The 19,947-nt window shown below is 44.6% G+C and overlaps 1 protein-coding gene across 6 annotated transcripts in view; it reads right to left on the bottom strand.

Moving 5' to 3' along the window:
* Positions 1-19,947, bottom strand: part of SYNPR (synaptoporin) — a 177,626-nt gene that overhangs the window by 17,829 nt on the left and 139,850 nt on the right. For all 6 annotated transcript variants that reach the window (XM_048859024.2, XM_048859025.2, XM_048859027.2 and 3 more), the window contains one exon: positions 438-636. In XM_048859024.2, coding sequence (XP_048714981.2) covers positions 438-636 — 199 coding nt within the window. The remainder of the gene's footprint in view (positions 1-437; positions 637-19,947) is intronic.

Below are 19,947 nucleotides of genomic sequence, written 5' to 3'. Positions count from 1 at the left end.
TAAGGGGATCTGTATTGCTCCTAGAGATTTATTTTCTCCCTCTGCTTTTCCGCCTGCCTACTTCTTCCTGGCCTCAGTAGTCTCTCCTTCCCAGAGCATCCATTCACCACTACCCCACCTTCCACCAGTAGCTTCACACTAAGGACCCAATCCTGAAAACACTTACAACACAATTGAAAAGTCTCATTGAAGTCAACGGGCATAATGTACCACACATACTCACAGGATTGAGACCAAATTATATTTATATGGGCCATGTGTTTCCATCATCCCTATTCTCATGGTCCCAAATGATTAAATCAACATTAAAGTATCAGAGTCAAGAGCTGCACAAGGAAGTGGAACACTCATCAATTCTCCAACAAGACAACAAACACAAGCACCAAAAATCTAACAGGAAAAAGACAGATTTGAGGACACTGAAAATTTCCACTTACAATTAGAGGCCCCCTGTTGTTTTCACGATATTTGTTCTGGAAGAAAATGTAAACAACAGTGGCTGCCAAGGAATAGAGGAAAGCAAAGACCGCGATAGTGACGAAGAATTCTGCAGAAGAAGAGAAGTCCCCTATTAGCGAGAGCGTTTCTCGTCGTTTGCCTTCGCAGGTGGGAGCATCAAAATTCACCTGATGCAACCTAAAAAATCCAAGACAGGAGAGGTGAATTGAAAAGGCCTAGGCATTTGTTACTTACTAGTGACATGGTTACATCCAAGCTGTATTTTCATTGCTTTAAATGCTGACATATATAAGTCTCAATCCTATAAACACTTGTGTGTGTAAGCAGTCCCATTGATTGAGTTCAGTGGAGCTTTTCACACGCTTAAGGTTACTCATATGTGAACATAAGAATGGCCATATTGGGTCAGACCAAAGGTCCTTCCAGCCCAGTATTCTGTCTGCCGACAGTGGCCAAGATCAGGTGCCCCAGAGGGAGTGAACCTAACAGGTAATGATCTAGTGATCTCTCTCCTGCCATCCGTCTCCACCCTCTGGCAAACGGAGGCTACGGACACCATTCCTGGGACACCATATGTGCAAGTGTTTGCAGGATTGGGAACAGAATCACATAAATTAAAGCCTTTAAATCAACTGCATCATAAACAAATATTAGCTTTAAGTAAGAATATTTCAACATTTTTGCACAAACATCTGAGATAATGGTGAAGTCCTATGGGGAAAAGTAAAATTTACTCTTGTTCATCTAAGCAATAAAACCCAGATTTTTCACTTTTGCAATCATTAAGGAGAGGAAACATTACAAAACTGGGTGACTCTTGATTTCTTGAGAACAATTAATTCAGCACAAACATTGCTTGCAATCTAATCCAGAATGAAAGACAAAGACCGTGCAGTTTGCTGGTTTAATAAATCATTAAAGCAAGTTCAGGTCTTGAGTTCAGCTCTGTGAATGGCATCGTGGATCTTTCACTCATGACTGTGTGATATGTGGCACTTTGACATGAAAGGCTTTTAAAATGTGGACACCATTCCTAGGGACACCATATGCAGCAGAAAATCTGTGTGTGTGAGAGAGTGCACGAACCAGTCACTACTGACTCAGCTCTAAATTGCACCAGCATTTCCCATGAAGAGATTGTCCCCTCTGTTCAGCCAACACCACCTGCCTCGAATCATGCCATGGAAAGATGTTTGCAAGCCCAGGAAGAAGCACATTGTGAGCCAACACTCCCCCTGGCTTGATGCACTGGGTTCTGTTATCCAACACTGGCATGAACAGAGGTTAAGGTTGGGACTGTGTGTGTGGGGGGGTTATTTTTAATATTACTGCTTCCCAACAAAGGCCAGTTAAAAGATCTCCCCATGGTTTGGGAAGCCAATCAATCTCCCCTCGCCATTCCGCTCCAAAATCATCTGTGTCACAGCCGATCTGGAACGCTGGAAAGTGTCAACTGGCACTCAACTCCGAACACTTACGCAGCTGTAGCTCTATTCCCATCACCGCCCTGTGGCAAGGACTCAGGCACCAAGTATTTGAAGAGATTCCATTAAGCAGAAAATCCAGTCCTTGATGCCGCTGTGCAGGGGCCGCTCTGACTGGCTGACAGGGGCTGTGCTGAATGTCAGACAGACTTCTAGCTTTCCCAGCCTGCCTCAGGAAAGCCAAAGAGCCCCCTTTCTTGCAGCATGAAAAGGTGACCCTATGATATGATATACTCCAGAATACTCTCCCCCAAAGAACTCCACACATAGGGCTAGCCCACAGCAAAGAAGAAACAGACTAACAAGGCACTATGGTGTGAGTAGCTCATGGAATGGAATGTAGCCCAATGTAAAGAGAAATGGTAAGAGATGCCTCGACTTTAATGGTCCCAGACTGCAAGTCACCACAACAACAACTGGGTTTAGACAGAAACCTAATCCCGTTAACTCAGTGTCTTATAGTAACTTGGAAATCAAACAGCATTAGAATGCAGGAACAGAGCACCAGGCAGAAGTAATGCTGCACGAAGAGCTGGCACAACCATGGCTGTATGCCCTAGTCTGTTACATAGGCAGGGGGCTCTGGGGTAATAGATATTGGGCGGTTAGGAAAGCTAATCTAATGAACACAACCGAAGAGCAGATTAAGGAGGGCACAGCAGAGGTGCAGATACAATTCTGAGGGTCTAGGAAAGGTGGAGGGGACAGAGCTATTACAGAGGTACCAGCAATTTCCAAAAGCGGTTATGATCTGAAACTAAGAAAGGGCTGAGCCTCTGGGAGACATTCCTTAGCACTGCGGGTAATTAATGTGTGGAACTGAGTGTCAAAGGTAACAGCAGTCATGAATATATTTGTAATTAAAGAGAATTAGGCCCTTAGAGGAAAACAAGGTATCCAAAGTAGAACTCTCACACGGCAGATTAATGGACATTAGTGGATTGCATGGCTTTTTCCTCTTGTAAGCCAAACAAAACCTAACTACATGCACAGAAGGAACACTCTCATTGGCTGATGCATAAAGATATTTACTTGCTGCAGACATATTCTTCACTGAGCTCCTGCTGCTATAACCTTGGGATGGCTAAAATAATTCATTTGTCTCCTTAGATTGCAGCATTCTGGAGATATACAGTAACAGACGCTCTTGTCCCCCATCAGCCAACAAAGTCTGATTAAAACTGAATATATAAGAGAGATACTGAACATATTCAGACAGTTTTCTGACTTGCTTTTAAAGCTTCCTGTCTCTATTATGCAAACATTTTTCATCAAGGCTTATGGTCTTCCCCTGGAAAAATAAAGCATCTCCTAGTGCCTGTCTCTGGGATTTTGCAAGTCCTGGAGACAAAAGGTTTTGTTTTTTTTAAACATAACCAGGGTTAGAATGTTCCCAAGGTTGCCTGGCCATGCACAGAAAAATAATCTCCAGCCAGCAACCAGCAATAAACACGTCCCTTGCACACCTTTGCTTATGTACCGTACCTATCCAGAAGGCACACTGGAAATAAAGACTTGATTCAAAGCCTATGCGAATCAACAGGAATCTTTGCATTGATCTCAGTGGGCTCTGGATCAGCTATTAAGCATGACCATCCTCTCATTCCACAAGCAGGGTACATTTGTTAAACGTGCTAGGCTGACATTCTTAGAGGGGAAATCCTTTATTTATCCATAGAACAGGAACAGCACAGTAGCTGCTCTCCAAGCTTCCTTGATGGTATTTTGCCAATGTATCTTAATTGTGATCTACTCAGGGGAACCACTACTAGGAATAGTTCAGTCTCCAATGCCCATTTGGTCCTCAGCCCCTCTGACCCTGACAGCAAAGTTGCCAGTTATTTATCTAAGCTCAGTTTCCTGAATGCTTGTCTAGGACTTTATGGGTCTGAAATACTGCAGGAAATATTGTTATATCTCAAATATGACTCTGAAGCAACTGTGGTGATGTTTTAATGACAACCACTGAGGGAGTTTGATGCATATATTTACCAGCTGGGCAGAGCGAAGGCTTTGTCCTCTAATGGTGAAGAATGAAATTATTAAGAGACTGGCTTTGCTCTGAGGATCGGAGCCATCTGGGCAGTTTTTATGCTAACACCTGTTAAACAGACTTGCAAAGACACAAGACCATGACTTGTAAATTTCACTTCAGCCCCAGCATTAGCTTTTTAAGCATCATGGAACTATGCTTTATTAAACCATGAAGAAAAAGAAAGAATGAAGAGGTTATATTAGCAGTCTGCTGACATTTTATCATTTTAAAATATGTATCCAGCTCTTTCTTTTCCTCTTGCAGTCCCGAAATAACATTTTGAGGCAATTAACCTGGGTAGCAAACAGCTGACCAAAGGTAAAGTAACTAAAGGACATGATTCTCACCACATTTAAGGATCAGTCCTGCAAAGTTTCCTCCAGTGCATCTCAAGCTGGGTGCCTGATCCTCAGCTGGTGCGAATCAATTTCACATCATTGAAGTCTGAGGATCTGGCCCTGAGTCTCTCAAAATGATTTTTGCAAGCCTGATGGGATTTTTGAAAACTAATTGATATAATTTCTCTTTTATACCCCCCATTAACCCTTACTGTGTCATTTGATCTGACCCATGATAGGCCTGAAGCTTTTGTTTTAAATTTCTAATCCCTGCATCTCTCTGGCAGTACCTTCCTGGCCAAGTGTCTTACAGAGATACTGGATACACTGTGATCACACCAGCCTTCTTTCATTACCTTATTTTTACTCATGAGCTTCTATGTTTAGATTTTCCGAGCCCCTAAGAGAGCCTGCAGAAATTGGTGCCACTTGTGGCCACTTAACCTCAGCCCAAACCTCAGCCCAAACAAGCAATCTATAGATCAGCTGTGCAGAAGGGCTCAAAAATAGACCATGACTCAGTCCTAACAGGAGGAAGATAGATAATCCTCACATATAGGTGGTTAGGCAGGATTATTACCATTGCAGGATTTGTTCTGGATGTTCAAAAAAAAAAAAAAAGAGTCCTACAAAAAATGGAAACTAGGTCAAATTACAAAGTATGAATATAAACAATTAACACAAGTATGTAGGGACAAAATTAGAAAGGCCAGGGCACAAACTAGATCAAACTATCTAAAGATATAAAGGGTAACAAGTAAACATTCTACAAATACATTAGAAGCAAAAGGAAGACCAAGGACGGGGCAGGCCCGTTACTCAATAAGGGGGGGAAACAACAACAGAAAATGGGGAAATGGCAGAGGTGCTTAATGACTTCATTTCGGTTTTCACCAAGAAGGTTGGTAGTGCCTGGACGTCTAACGTAGTTCATGCCAGTGAAAATGAGGTAGGATCAGAAGAGGCTAAAATAGGGAAAGGACAAGTTAAAAATTACTTGGACAAGTTTGGACCTGATGAAATGCATCCTGAAATACTCAAGGAGCTGACTGAGGAGATATCTGAGCCATTAGCTATTATCTTTGAAAAGTCATGGAAGACGGGAGAGATTCCAGAAGACTGGAAAGGGGCAAATATAGTGCAAATCTATAAAAAGGGAAATAAGGACAACCCAGAGAATTAGACCAGTCAGCTTAACTTCTGTACCCAGAAAGATAATGGCGCAAATAATTAAGCAATCAATTTGTAAACATCTAGAAGATAATAAGCTGATAAGTAACAGTGAGCATGGATTTGTCAAAAATAAATCATGTCAAACCAACCTGATAGCTTTCTTTGACAGGGTAACAAGCCCTTGTGGATAAGGGGGAAGTGGTAGATGTGGTATATCTTGATTTTAGTAAAGCTTTTGATACTGTCCTGCTTGACCATCTCATAAATAAACTAGGGAAATGCAACCTAGATGGAGCTACTATAAGGTGGGTGCATAACTGGTTGGAAAACCATTCCCAGAGAGTAGTTATCAGTGGTTCACAGTCATGCTGGAAGGGTATAACGATTGGGGTCCCGGAGGCATCGGTTCTGGGTCTGGTTCTGTTCAATATCTTCATCAATGATTTAGATAATGGCATAGAGAGTACACTTATAAAGTTTGAGGACAATACCAAGCTGGGAGGGGTCGTGAGTGCCTTGGAGGATAGGATTAAAATGCAAAATGATCTGGACAAACTGGAGAAATAGTCTGAAGTAAATAGGATGAAATTCAATAAGGACAAATGCAAAGTACTCCACTTCGGATGAAACGATCAGCTGCACACATACAAAATACGGAATGACTGCCTAGGAAAGAGTACTGCAGAAAGGGATCTGGGGGTCATAGTGGACCACAAGCTAAATATAAGTCAACAGTGTAACACTTGCAAAAAAAGCAATCATCATTCTGGAATGTATTAGCAGGAGTGTTGTAAGCAAGGCACGAGAAGTAATTCTTCCATTCTATTCTGCTCTGATTAGGCCTCAACTGAAGTATTGTGTCCAGTTCTGGGCACCACATTTCAGGAAGGATGTGGACAAATTCAAGAGAGTCCAGAGAAGACCAACAAAAATGACGGAAGGTCTAGAAAACATGACCTATGAGGGGAGATTGAAAAAATTGGGTTTGTTTAGTCTGGAGAAGAGAAGACTGAGAGGGGACATGATCACAGTTTTCAGTATGTAAAAGGTTGTTACAAGGAGGAGGAAGAAAAAAAATTGTTTTTCTTAAACTCTGAGGATAGGACAAGAAGCAATGGGCTTAAATTGCAGCCAGGAAGGTTTAGGTTGGACATTAGGAAAAACTTCCTAACTGTCAGGGTGGTTAAGCACTGGAATTGCCTAGGGAGGTTGTGGAATCTCCGTCACTGGAGATTTTTAAGAGCAGGTTAAACAAACACCTGTCAGGAATGGTCTAGATAATTAGTCCTGCCACGAGTGCAGGGCACTGGTCTAGATGACCTCTCGAGGTCCCTCCCAGTTCTATGATTCTATATTTGTTAAATTGGAACAGGGCCCAGGTGAAAAATGAAGAGTTGGGGTTATCAACCAGGATCATCCTCTACCCACCCCTTAATGATATTTTCTTGTGTTAGGCTGGGAGCTCCAAACTCTTCTCTAATGTCCTACCACTGCTGGATGCCTGATTCAGCTTTTCTGGGGATAACATTGCTTCTCAGTGACTCACAAAGACATTTTGTCCATCTCTTCCTTTTGCTTTTGCTGCATCTCTGCCTGCCCTTCTATTTTCTATTCATCCCCCATTGCTTCTGATCTCCGGTCTCTCTACCCAGCCCACCTCTCCCTCTTCTCATCAGTCTTCTCCCTCAGTTCTTCCTCCACTCAACCTCCCCTTTCTGCTTTTTCTAACAACCTCTTGCACCTTACCCTCTCTTGTAACTCTCTTGTCCCCATCTCCTAAGTCCAAGGAGCAGCTCACTGGCAGCACCGCCAACATTCAGTGCTACCTGTCCTAGTAAGTCAATGTGCCAAGGCCACAAAGTCAAGTTCAACCTGGCATGAATTTTACTTGCAGACATTAGTATAAGCAGCTGTGAACTGCCCTCTTTTCTTCTATGACATACTTGTGTTTGTTGACTGCTGCTAAATATGTGTCTGACAGGGAAAACATCACTGCATGTGACTTGTTGCTCATACATCTATAGAACAACACTAGATGGAGAAAGGAGGTGGCTGAGAGAGGCTGTAGGGGAAAAGAATGGCGCAGTAACATTTCTCCTTTTCTCTTTCTATCCTTGGAGTCCGTAATTTCTGTAATTCATTTCTTCTTTCTGCTCCAGCAGCGCTAGCAAAGTCCAGTGAAACACTCGGCACACATCAAACTCAATGAAGGCAGAGATGCCGATAAAAGACACAGCCCCCAGTTTTGTCTTGCGAAGTCCCAGCAACCTCCCAATAAATTCCTTCCACCCAACATTGCAAATTCACGTGAGCAATTGTTTTTAGGCAGAGGATGGGTCTGAACTGAAACGCCAGATCAAAACACCCCTAAACGTTGGTGAAGTTCCGATTCGTACCTGAACTTAGCATCCAGGCTCCATTTCTAAATGCACTGAACTGAAAGCCCAGCTCCAACCACTCCTGAAACTTTGAGGCTTGGACCCATCTTTCTTTCCAGCTGTTGCTAAGTGTCCTCCCCTGTAGTTCCTATGCAGGAAAATCTCCAGCTGTCTTCAATAATTTTGCTCAGAGGATGAGGCCCATAAGTGTGCCGTGTGGAGTAAGAGAACCAGAAAAAACCCAGTTTCAAAGCCTGCCTGTGATGAAGCAATGACAAATTTCAGATGGTTGATCTGACACCACACCGACCTGGCTCGTTCACAGTTTAATTGCTTTGTCACTGTTCAGCGCCACAATCCATCTTTTATTTCATTTTAAACTTCATGACAATTTGAGGTTCACCTCTTGTGTGTGTACGTGGGCTAGTTCTCTCCCTTTCAGATAGAGAGCTCTCTAGCATCAGAATGGACAGGAGAAGACTGCAATTTGAAAGTATTCACAGCCCTAACAACTATTCTTTGCAGCGTCTTGCTGTCTCATTAAACTCAGCCACGCATAAAAACAGGTACGCCGCTCTGCTTGGTGAGTTTGTCAGGCACATTGCTGGTCTGTGTTAGCAAGACAGATTCGCACTGATTGCTGGGTAGCTCAAGTAAAAATTACTCTCCACTTCAGAAATAAAACTCTTAATTGGGAAAAAGTGATTCACTAAAGATGACAGAAATTTCCTTTCCCCCCGCAAATAAGAATGGATACTCTTCAAGGTAGAGACTGTCTGTATCTTGTGTCTCTCACAGCACCAAACGCATTGTTGGTGTTTAATAAATAAGCATTAATAATGATTAATGAGAACCTGCCTTTATATCCTGTAAAATGCATAGCAGAGTGAGATTAACCTTATGGTTTATTGTTATCACAGCATAGCACCCCCAAGAACATCAAGTAACTGAATCATAGAATATCAGGGTTGGAAGGGACCTCAGGAGGTCATCTAGTCCAACCCCCTGCTCAGACTCGTCTCTCTTGACCACTACAAGCCAAGGTTTCTCTTTCTGATTTCTTTTACATGAGTGTAAATTTGTAATAAGCCCACTGACGGCAATACAGGTGTAAACCTTGGGTGAGATCAGACACTCAGACCCTAAGTTTTATATCCTTTTTCCCCTTCAGCTTTGCAAACTAAGTTGTCATGAGAAATGTGATGACAAGACAGCTATAACGTCCAGCTTGAAAATATCATAAAGGGGCCCCTTGGGTATTTTGGATTCTGCCTTGTGCTGCAATAGTAAAAGCACTGCTGTCTTTTCAGACACTCACTATATGTCCCTAGGAAACAAGAGTTTGGAGGTAGGAGCACAGAATAAGGGTTATCACTCCTGCATACAGTTTGTGGGATGCTTGTGAGATCTTTCCATTTGAATGCCCCTCTTTCAAGCTACCTTTGCATTGTGAGGTTTCAAGACACCTTCAGTGGCGAAAGTGGCAGCATCAAAGGGACCCCATTCCTTATTTAGTTGGAGGCTGTTTTAAGGTGAGTTGTCCCCTGCTCATGAATGAGCATCTCTTTGACATTCGATCTTACTGATCCCCTCTTATAACCAATAAACCTCACACGGGAGCTGATTCAGGAAACATCCTTGTTCAGCTAAGCATCTGACCATGGGCTTAACTTTGATGTTGAAGGCACTGCAGCATGTGGTTAAAGTTAAGCATGTGTTTAGGGGGTTCTGCCGAATAGAGAAGAATTTTAAGTGCTTTCCTGAGTCAGGGCAATGATCTGTTCCTAGTAAAAAGAAAAAATATGAACTTTTTTCTGCCTGGGAAATTCTGAATTAGGGGTATTTTCTCCATTTCATTACTGGAAATGAGCAGAAAAGCAGACACTTCAATACAGACATCTTGATGCCACTATATACTTTGATAAGTTGTCCTATTTTCTTAAAATAACAGCTTACAAACTGGCCAACACACAATGCATGACATCCATACACACAATGTGACACCCTGTCGAAGGGAGTGCCTGCTCTGTAGCGCCTCCTGCTGAGCCAGTGTGGTGCTGTACATACTTCCTTCCTCAGTGTCCCTTCCCAGGAAGCCAACCATTCCACTTGAGGTACTTTGGATGCTTGATTCAATCGTATCCTCCTTGTTTATTACAAAAGCTCCTACAAAAAAAAAAAAGGCCATAACAAAAAGTCTCAAATAACAAAAGGTACTTCTGGCTTTCAGGGTTCCTCCCACGCCAGCTCTCTAAGCTCTGTTTCCAGTCCGTTGTCTCTGCCTTTAAGTCTCTCCTCATGGCAGAAGCCCAAGCTCTCCTCCCGGAGCTGAGAGGCAATTTATCTCGTTCCGCTAGCCCCACATAGTGCTCAGGCTCAGAAAGGTTGGCAGCCTTCCCCTGCTGGTGTAGGCTCCCTGCTAACCTAGGTGCTGCAGGAGCCTTCTTACTCCCGTCAGTGTCTGCACGCATTGGCCCTGCTATAAAGGAGGAGGCAGGATTTATATTGGATTCTCTTCCTAGCTCATTCCTTATTAGCTGAGTGAGAAGAGAGCCCAGCACCACCCCCGCTGCAAGGCTCCTGGGCCCAGGCCCTGGTGATTCCTTCTGAATGCCAGGTCTTCCCGGACTCCTTTCCCCTCTCCCCATATTTCCTCAGGCTGTGTGTAGCAGACCACCCAAACTCTTGAAGCGCCATGCCATGTGTAAGACTAACCAGTAGGCTGTACTGCTCTTAAGGGGCAGACTACCCCATCACACACCCACCCATTGTTCTTGCTCTGGTCCAAGAATCCCCATGGAAAAACAATGTTAAATTTTCTTCCTCGCGTTTGTGCTTTATTTCCTCCCCATTGTTTGTTGCTATCTGCTACACCCATTGTCAGTTTTCTTTGCCATTTTAAACAGAAGGAAGTATTAACAGCAATGCGACCAGACCAACCACCAGGAAAAGAGAGAGAGTTCTGGAAACGAGTTATTGCAGTAGCAATTCTTGTAGGAACGTGTGGTGAGATCAGAGGTGGAAGTAAGCCGGTACACCCCAGTACGGCGTACCAGTAAGAGCCAGTGCGCCATACCAGGACCAGCTTTCAGAGAGGGCAATTTAAAGCCCTGGGGTAGCTGCGGCAGCAGGGCTGCGGTGGGGATTTAAAGAGCCCTGGAGCCCCAGCCACTGCTACCCCTCCCCCCCGGCCCTTTAAATCTCGGCCTGACCCCTGCTGCCCGAGCCCCGGGGTAGCTGCGGCAGGGCTCTGGCGGGGATTTAAAGGTCCCTGGAGCAGTAGCGGCGGCTGGAGCTCTGGGGCCATTTAAATCCCCGCCAGAGCCCTGCTGCCCGAGCCCCAGCGTGGTGGTGGGAGGCGGCTCTGGAGGGGATTTAAAGAGCCCCGGAGCTCCAGCCACCCCTACTGCCCTGGCCCTTTAAATCCCCGCTGGAGCCCTGCTGCCAAAGCCCTGGGGTCGCGGCGGTGGGGCTCCGGCGGGCATTTAAAGGGCTGGGGCAGTAGTGGCGGCTGGAGCCCTGGGGCCCTTTAAATCCCCGATGGAGCCCGGCCACCGCGACCCCCGGGCTCGGGCAGCAGGGCTCCAGCAGGGATTTAAAGGGCTCGGGGCTCCGGCAGCTGCTACCACAGCAGAGCCCCAGGCCCTTTAAACCTCTGCCAGAGCGCAGAGCCCCGGGGTAGTGGTGGCAGCCAGGAGCCCCCAGGGCTCCTCAGTGATTTAAAGGGCCCGGGGCTCCGCTGCGGTAGTGGTAGCTGGAGCCCTGGGCCCTTTAAATCGCCCCCGAGCCCCGGGGCTCCCAGCCGCCTCTGCAGCTGGTAGCTCGGGGGTGATTTAAAGGGCCTGGGGCTCCCAGGTGCCACAACCACAGCTGGATCCCTGGCCCTTTAAATCAAGATTTAAAGGACCTGGGGATTTAAGGCCCTGCCTCTTCCGGTTGAGGCCACACCCCCTGCTCAGGACTCTGGCGTACCGGTAAGTCCTCTAACTTACTTTCACCCCTGGGTGAGATGTTTCCTTTAGGCTGGTAATCTCTCAAAAGGGGACGTGCTGTTCTGAAATACAAAAGTCATCTCCTGAAATGAATAGAATCCATACAGCTCCCAGTCCCTGGTGAGATAAGAGACCAAAAAAAAAAACAAACCCAACACATTTTTTAATGGTCTACATTTTTCTAGTGAACAAAGGAACAAAGTAAAGAAACTTCTTTTAGATACATTAGGAAATAATTAAGTTCTCAGCACTTCCTCCTGAGCATGCTGATTTGTTCTGCAGACAATGGACTTCAGCCATTCTTTCTCTGAGAAATTGTGCATATAGAGAAGCAGTGCATCTTACAAAGGTGCTGAATATTAAATCTTTCATCAACTCCATTTGAAGAATATTTGCAGAAGTGGGCATATGCTGACCTTACATCTGTTAGCCATTCCTCTAATGGACTAAATCATGTTCTCAGAAACAGCTTCTTATATATACACACCACTTTGATGAAGGAAAAATACTTTAAAAGTGCTCCAAGATCCAAGATCCTTCCTGTCTGGGAAGGAATGGTCTCCACTCTTCTGAAATCCCCAAGAATTTATTCTTTTCCATAACCAACATCTTCTGAAGCACCAATGTTTCCCACATGGTTCTCCAAAGGGAAAGCAAAGGAGAGTATGTTCTTAACCAAGCAGGAAAGTATGTTCTTCCAGCAACATCAGAAAGGCCATCTGATAGCAGCAAGCCAAGAAGCAGGTTCTATTATAGTAATAAGGAGGGTAGAGGGAGCCGACTAGCAGCCACTGATAAGAGGTGAGGTCAATCAGCACTGTAGCTTATCTGTGATTATTATCTGGAGTTTTTATGAACCCTGTTGGTTCCTGCAATTAGCCAGATTAGGCTCAGGTTTGCTCTTTTGTGGAAGAGTAACATTTGAACAGCAATGAAGCGGAGAGCTTTTGTTCACTATGATTGGAATCCCTAGCCTACACCTCACTCCTGTTCTAAAGTTTAGCCTTTGAAGAGGGATTCCTTACAATGCGGGAAATCTTTAATTGCAGAACTGAAGCAATAATAAGAGCTTCCAGAAGGTACTCTTAAATAATGTGGATACTTGCATACGGAGCTTTACTACGAAGTGTGGACTATTCCATTGTTCCTACCATTCTGTGTCCACTTCCCATCAATTCTAACCTTTATCCAGTGACTTCCACTCACCCCACTTACTTCTCAGGATCAAGAAGCTGTCAGGTAGGATCTATTTTCAAAGAAAGATGATATCTTAATACTGCATGTGATCTTTTCAAAGTCTTTCAGAGTTAAAGTTCTCTTTGCCCTTTCAGGGTCAAACATCTACAGTACAAGATGGAGCAGAGGATTCTGTGAAGGTGTGGTGTGGTTAAGCAGACAGATGAAAGATAAAAGGGCAGGGCAAGGGTATTTGGCTTTGTGTGAGTAGAAAGTTGGCAAACCTAATCTAATTTATGCCATATACACATCACTGCTAAAACTGGCCCAATGCCTTTTGTGAATACAGGACAGAAAAAATCAAGTGTCACTTAAGAACTTGATCCAGTTGCTACAGATTTGGCCCCTTGTATTTTTTTAAACTGTTCACTGTCATCACTGTCAAGAGATGTTCACTTTTAAAATCCTTTCATAACTTTTACTAAGGTCTTCCCAGGGTTACGCAAAATCACAAGCAGCCCTGCTTCAGACATCAGCTTCACTACATGCCCGATCCTGAAAATACTTGCACATATGCATCACACACCTGCTGAAATGTTTGTAGGGCCAGGCCCTTACATCGATCCTAAAAATCTCATTCTTATTACAGCTGGCTTTAGGGATTTAAAAGGGTTCCACTTCCCTAGAATGCTGTCAGAAAGCATTCTGGTTTAATTGTGTTTGGTGTATTGGTGTAATTCCACAGCAGACACTATATAAAAAAGTGTAATATGCCACTGGCAATTTATCTGGAAAAGCTTTACTAAAAGTGTATTCTCTGTTGGGTTATTTCTAGTCATAATACTGGAAAATATTTTCCTCTCTCACATGTTTTCAGTTTCCTGACTCGTTAGTTTCCCGGCCCTTGCTCATGGCAATTGTGCAAACATTTGATCAATGCAATTTTTGTTGAAGTTCTGTTTTTAATGAGACAATCTGTTATTCACATGTTCTATGCTGTATATGCCACTGTGGGATGAATGGGTTATTTCCGTATAAAGTCAATGATTAAGCAGTGGGCAGACGGTGACTGCAGCTTATGACACTAAACACCATTGTTTCACTGCTGCCATGTCCTCTACCCTGTCCCCTCTGCTTTCTCCACCTCTTGTCTCTCACCTTATGCTAAGCTTTTGGAGGCAAAAACCACGCTAGTTCCGTGGGGCCTCAATCACTGACTGGGACCTGTAGATGCCACTGCTACGCAAAACAACAACAACTACAATCAATTCTAATTGCATGCAAGGAAACAATTTATTTCTACCAGCCTGCAAAAGCCTTTAGTCACTGTTGGTATTTTTGCAGTATCTCAGTCCCATCGGAAATAGAGCCTGAAACAAAATAAAAGGCAACAAGGGTTCTGTTTTGCTCCTTCTACAGACATTTACAATGGGGCAAAGAGGGTATAAAACTCTCGCCGGTCAAAGTTCTCCTCTCACTTCCAGGGGCAGCGGCACCGTATATACACTCTGCACACACTTTGCACAGGTGTGTATTACTAGTGTGGGGGGTGTGTGTGGAGAATCAGGCTTTCTGTAGCGTATAGGAACAAGGACAAGGAATCAAGGACTATCACAAACCCTCACCACTTTCCACTCCAAGTGCAAGGCATATTTCCACTAAACCCTACCAAAACAAGACACTCCACTCCACACGCTTCTCCCTCTGGGAGGAGGATAAGTGTGTGAGCCCTTGAGTGGTGCTCACTGTAATCTGTGTTTTAGAAGCCATCAGAAACCGGCCAGGACTGCAGCGTGTATGTACCTACTCCTTCCATGTCTGTGGTGTTCGTAGTCCACTGCTGACAATGATGACGATATTGTCGCAGTTCTCATCTCTGGCTGTGCATATGACTCCGAAGTCCGAACCCTGATGCATGGAGTCGGCCACACTGAGGCCAAGGAAAGTCTGTATCCAGGATGTTTGATGATGCAGCTCTGTGGCGTGCAGCCTGGAGATGATTTTGTCAATCCCGCTCAAACCTGTTACATGCTGATCTTGTCAGAGAGCAACACTAAGTCCTGTTCTGAACCATTTGCTCAAGTTCTTTGGGATTGATGCCAGCTCACTGGAGACTGCTCTTCAGATTATCTTTGAAGCGCTTATGCGGACGACCCTTCTTTCTTTTGCCCTGACTCTGCTCCTCATACAGGATCTGTTTTGAGAGGCGGTGGTCTTCCATTCTGATGACATGTTCGGTCCACCTCAGTTGCGCTCTCGGTAGCATTTCCTCAATGCTGGTTGTGTTTGCTCTCTCAAGGATCTTAATATTGGTCATTCTGTCCTGCCAGTGAAAGCTCATTAGTGAGCAGAGGGAGCATATATGAAATTGCTATGGCTGTTTAATGTGACGTGTATAGCGAGTCCATGTCTCAGATCCATACGGGAGAAATGTTAGAATCACTGCGCTATAGATCCTCAATTTGGTGGAGAGAATGTTGTGTTGGTTAAGGACTTTTGTTTGGAGTCGGCCTGGCTTTACTAATTCTGAAGGAAATTTCCTTACCAAGGGAACTGTCACTCAAGATGATGCTGCCCAAATATTTGAACTGATCCACATTTTTCAGCTGTGTACCTTGGATGAAGATGGCCGGCACTGGGGCACTGGAATGAGGTGCTGGATGGAACAAGACCTCTGTCTTCCCGAGGCTGATGGTGAGGCCAAAGAGCTGGGGTGCTTCAGAAAAATCTATCAACAATGACCGGAAGGTCGTCATGTCTATGGGCCATCAAGGTGCAGTCATCTGCAAAAAGTGCCTCAACGAGATGTCTCTCCAGCATCTTGGTCTTAGCATTGAGTCTTTGAAGGTCAAAGAGGGAGCCATGGAGTCGGCAGCAGATGTATATCCCCTGATCCAAGTCCCTTGTGGCTGAGGACACGGGCAAAGAACATGTTGAACAGTACTGGAGCAAATACGCAGCTTTGCTTCACTCCATTTGAACACGTCAGGAAAGTCACCACTGGCAAGCACTTGCACTGTCCTGTGGTCCTGGAACAGATGGATGATTTGTAGGAACCTTCTTGGGCAGCCCAGTTTATGTAAAATAGCCCATAGACCCTCTCCGTTGACCGTATCAAAAGCTTTGGTCAAATCAATGAAAACTACATAGAGGTCCATTTTCTACTCTACACATTTTCCCTTACAACAAAGATCATGTCCATAGAGCTGCGACCTGGTCTGAATCCACACTGCGCTTTTGGTAGAGTCTCCTCAGATATGTTTGCAATGAGTCTGTTCAGTAGGATGCAAGCTAGTATTTTCCCTGCTGCACAGAGGAGAGCAAAGCCTCTGTAATTTCTGCAGTCAGCTTTGCTGCCTTTGTTTTTGAAGTGATACAATAATAGCATCTTTGAAGTCTTGTGGCATTTCTTTTTCCTTCCAAATGCTACTCAAGATGTCATGAAACACCTCAGTAGCCTTTGGGCCTGCTACTTTATATAATTCTGCTAGAATACCATCCTTTCTGGATGTTGATGGCTTTTATAACTTCCACAACTGATGGAGGGAGGTTGAGATCCTCTTTGATGGGTTTCCGTATGAGTATATATTTAGCAAATACATTTCATGGCATATGGCTGTCCTAGAGTCCCCTGGCTGAGTATGGCATTACGGGTACTTTCTGCCTCAGTGTCCTTCCTTGAGGTGGGTCTCCACAGCTCTGCACACACCAGTTTGTGCTGCAGGTGTGGATTAGCCCCCGAGTCAACTCACAAACAAAACTTGACCCCTTCTGGAGTAGCAGAAGTCCAACTAAACATCCAGACAAACAAAAAGGTTCTTCTGCCCGTCAGGGGCTTCTCTCCAGCCTGCCTCTGGGCCCTATTCCCAGTCCCTTTCTGGGCTACCTGTGAGAGTCTTTCTGGCTCTGGGAGAGAGCACTGGGCCCCAGGTTGGTTCTCCGGTGTACCATTCTCAGCCCCTGCTGGGCTGTGTTCTTTGCATCCTTTGCTGCTCCAGTATAGAGCACTGGGTCCTGAGGCCGGTTCCCATGGAATACTATTCTGCAGACCCTGGCTCAGGGCTTTCCACAGAAACCAGCCAGCCATTGGTGGTTCCACTCCTCAGACCGATCTTTCTCAACCATTTTATAAGGCCCAAATGTCCATTAAGCTGTCACCTGGTCCTCCTTAGACTCACCCCCTCAGGCTGGGAAGCAACTAATTAATTACAGCACAGGTATAGCTGGCCCCATCACCCCATAAAGGGACCAGTCACCACGTGACACTTGCTTATTTGGAATCCAACTGTGCCCATTTGGTTGCCACATATTATGTTTGTTACCTAAAGAGCAACAGACACAACATCTCCAATGCTTAAGATCAGCCATATAAGCACCTCGTGGAATTTGTAACATTACTTTGTTCTCTGTTAAATGAGGGCCAGGTCCTCACGCAAGGCCAATGCATGCTCACCAGACCTGAGTGCAATGCACAGATGCCTTTAACTCTCTTCAATGCTCCCCTGATCCTTGAACCACTCTGTGCAAGGACTCTCCTCTGGTGCAAACTACAGGAGCTTGAAGGCCGCTCTAACTTGTGCCTCCAGCGACAGTCCCAAGGGGCCAATCCAGCTCCTGGAATTGGCAGGTCTCGGCCACCTCAGCCACCCAGCTGCAGGGAAGGGAATGGTGCAGTCTGTTCTATGGTAACTGTGGATCCCTTTATGCAAGCACGATCCTACTGTGGTCAGATCAGCCTCAATAGGACAGAGCGGTTCAGGACTTTGAGTGTAAATTCACAGAGCACTCTCTCACAGACGTCAAGGAGGAAGAAAAACACTGGCTATATTTTCGTGTCTGTCCCCCCTCCCGATCTCAACGTCTATATATTATCTCAAAATCTAGCACTGATGCCCAAAGCAAAACACACCACCAGTTGTTATGCGTGGCCTCGGCAAGATTGAGCTTCACGGTGGTCGACCCAGCAGAGCAAAACCCAATCCCCAGATTATCCCAGTTTTATTATGGTGACAGTCACGAGGTGGCACAGAGACAGTCAAGTTCTTTTTCTTAGCGTGTGGGCCGTATGCTGCCCTTGAAGACAGTACCTGCTGTGTCACTGTTCATCTTGTTATACATATTTTGTGGGGGGAACTGTTGCAAAGAGCACAGGAGTTTGCTCTCTGCATTCATCTCTGCTTCCCAAGAACCAGGTTTTGGCGTCTGGGCTGAGATTTCTGAACGAGGAGTTTGCCTACATGCTGTTAGACCCCCTCTGCATATAGTGTAACTCCGATAATTTACAGTAAGAAAATACCCAGGCTTCGCATCACTGATTTCACCTTACATGTCATCTCTGAGTGCCTCACACACGTCAATGAATTTATCCTATAAATACCCCTGGGAGGTAGTTTTTTTACAAATGGGGAACTTTGGCACAGAGACTCTACGGCCCGAAGTTTTAAACATATTTAGGCGTTGCTGGGCTCAGCATTACAATGCTTATTTGATTTAAATGCCTCAATCTCCTTTTCAAAAGGGATTTAGGCACTTAGGACCCAAAATCCCATTGATGGGTGATGGGATTAGGTACCGAAGTGCCCAAGACCCTTTTGAAAAGGAGATTGAGGTTTTTAAATCAGTTAGTATTTGCAGTGCTGGGTGTAGCAACACCTAAATACTTCTAAAAATCTGGGCCTAAGTGATTTATGAGGTGACACAGGAAGACTGTAGCAGAGTCAGGAGTTTAACTCAGGTCTCCCAAATCCCAGTCCTGCGATTTAGCACAAGACCAGTTTTCCTCCTCTGTCCTGACAGGTGAAGTTGGTTCCAACTAAGAAATAATCAGAGGTCCAGTACCACCAAAACCAACCAACCAATCAAAAAACCTTTGCCAAACAGCAAATGCTACAGTTGTAGGGAAAATAAATGACCAGGCTTTGAAAAGGACACTGCAGAGAATGATGAATATACAAAGGAAGTCATCAGAAAAGCAGTTGAGTCAAACATTCTGTTTCTTTGGGGGGAGGGGGTGGTCAACATCTTGTACAATAAATCACACTTCAAGTTTGCAGTGAGTCCAGCCAACACTTTGAGCACTGATGCTTTCACTCACAAAGCTTTGCACCACCTGAGTCTCACCTTATGATTCAGATTTGAATGAGCCGAAAAAAAAAAAAAAAAAAAAAAAAACCTAACCCCCGTTGAAGTGAAACTCAGCCCTAACCACTGTGGTTTTCCTGGTGCTCGGCCAGAACCATGTTTCCACTCAAAATCCTTTGCCAGCCTATGGGAAAAAGGAGGAGTTCACTTGGAATTGGGCCTAGGTTTAGAAAACAGAAATCTTAGCACCAAGAGGAGCTCAGATGAGCTTGAAATTAATTAAAACACAGCAACGGTCTATCCTGAAATGTTGTATTTTAAATGCAATTAAAAAAACAACAACGTAAGTTCCTGAGAACTTTAACCAATTAGTTTTAGACCCCTGCACAAGTTTACAAGAATCCCAATAAAAGTTAATTTTGTTCCCAGCAAACTTTCATATTTCTTCTTAGGGAAGAGATGAGCAGGGTGAGCATAGGACACAGTCGATGCCAAAGACAGGACTTTTTTGGTCTTTTGTTTTGTCTACAGGTAGCACATGGATAAATTGCAGTCAGAATAGTTGAACTCAAGCACTGCTGGAAGAAGGCATCAAGGCTCAGATCCTCAAAGGTATTTAGGCACTTAGCACCTATTATACCAAAGGGAGTTAGACACTTAAATACCTTTAAGGGTCTGGCCTGAAATGCCACAACAATTACCTAGGAATCCAGGAGCAGTACTAGATTTCATAAAAGAATGTGGCCATATTAGCAAAGATCATACATACACTCCCAGTAATCTGTTAACTGTGGATAGAAATATTGATATATTTCACTAAACCATAGGCAA

Source organism: Caretta caretta, chromosome 7 (genome assembly GCF_965140235.1).
Source record: "Caretta caretta isolate rCarCar2 chromosome 7, rCarCar1.hap1, whole genome shotgun sequence".
Taxonomy (NCBI): Eukaryota; Metazoa; Chordata; order Testudines; family Cheloniidae; genus Caretta; species Caretta caretta.
Note: the sequence above shows the minus strand (reverse complement) of the source record. Positions and strands in the feature narration are given on the sequence as shown.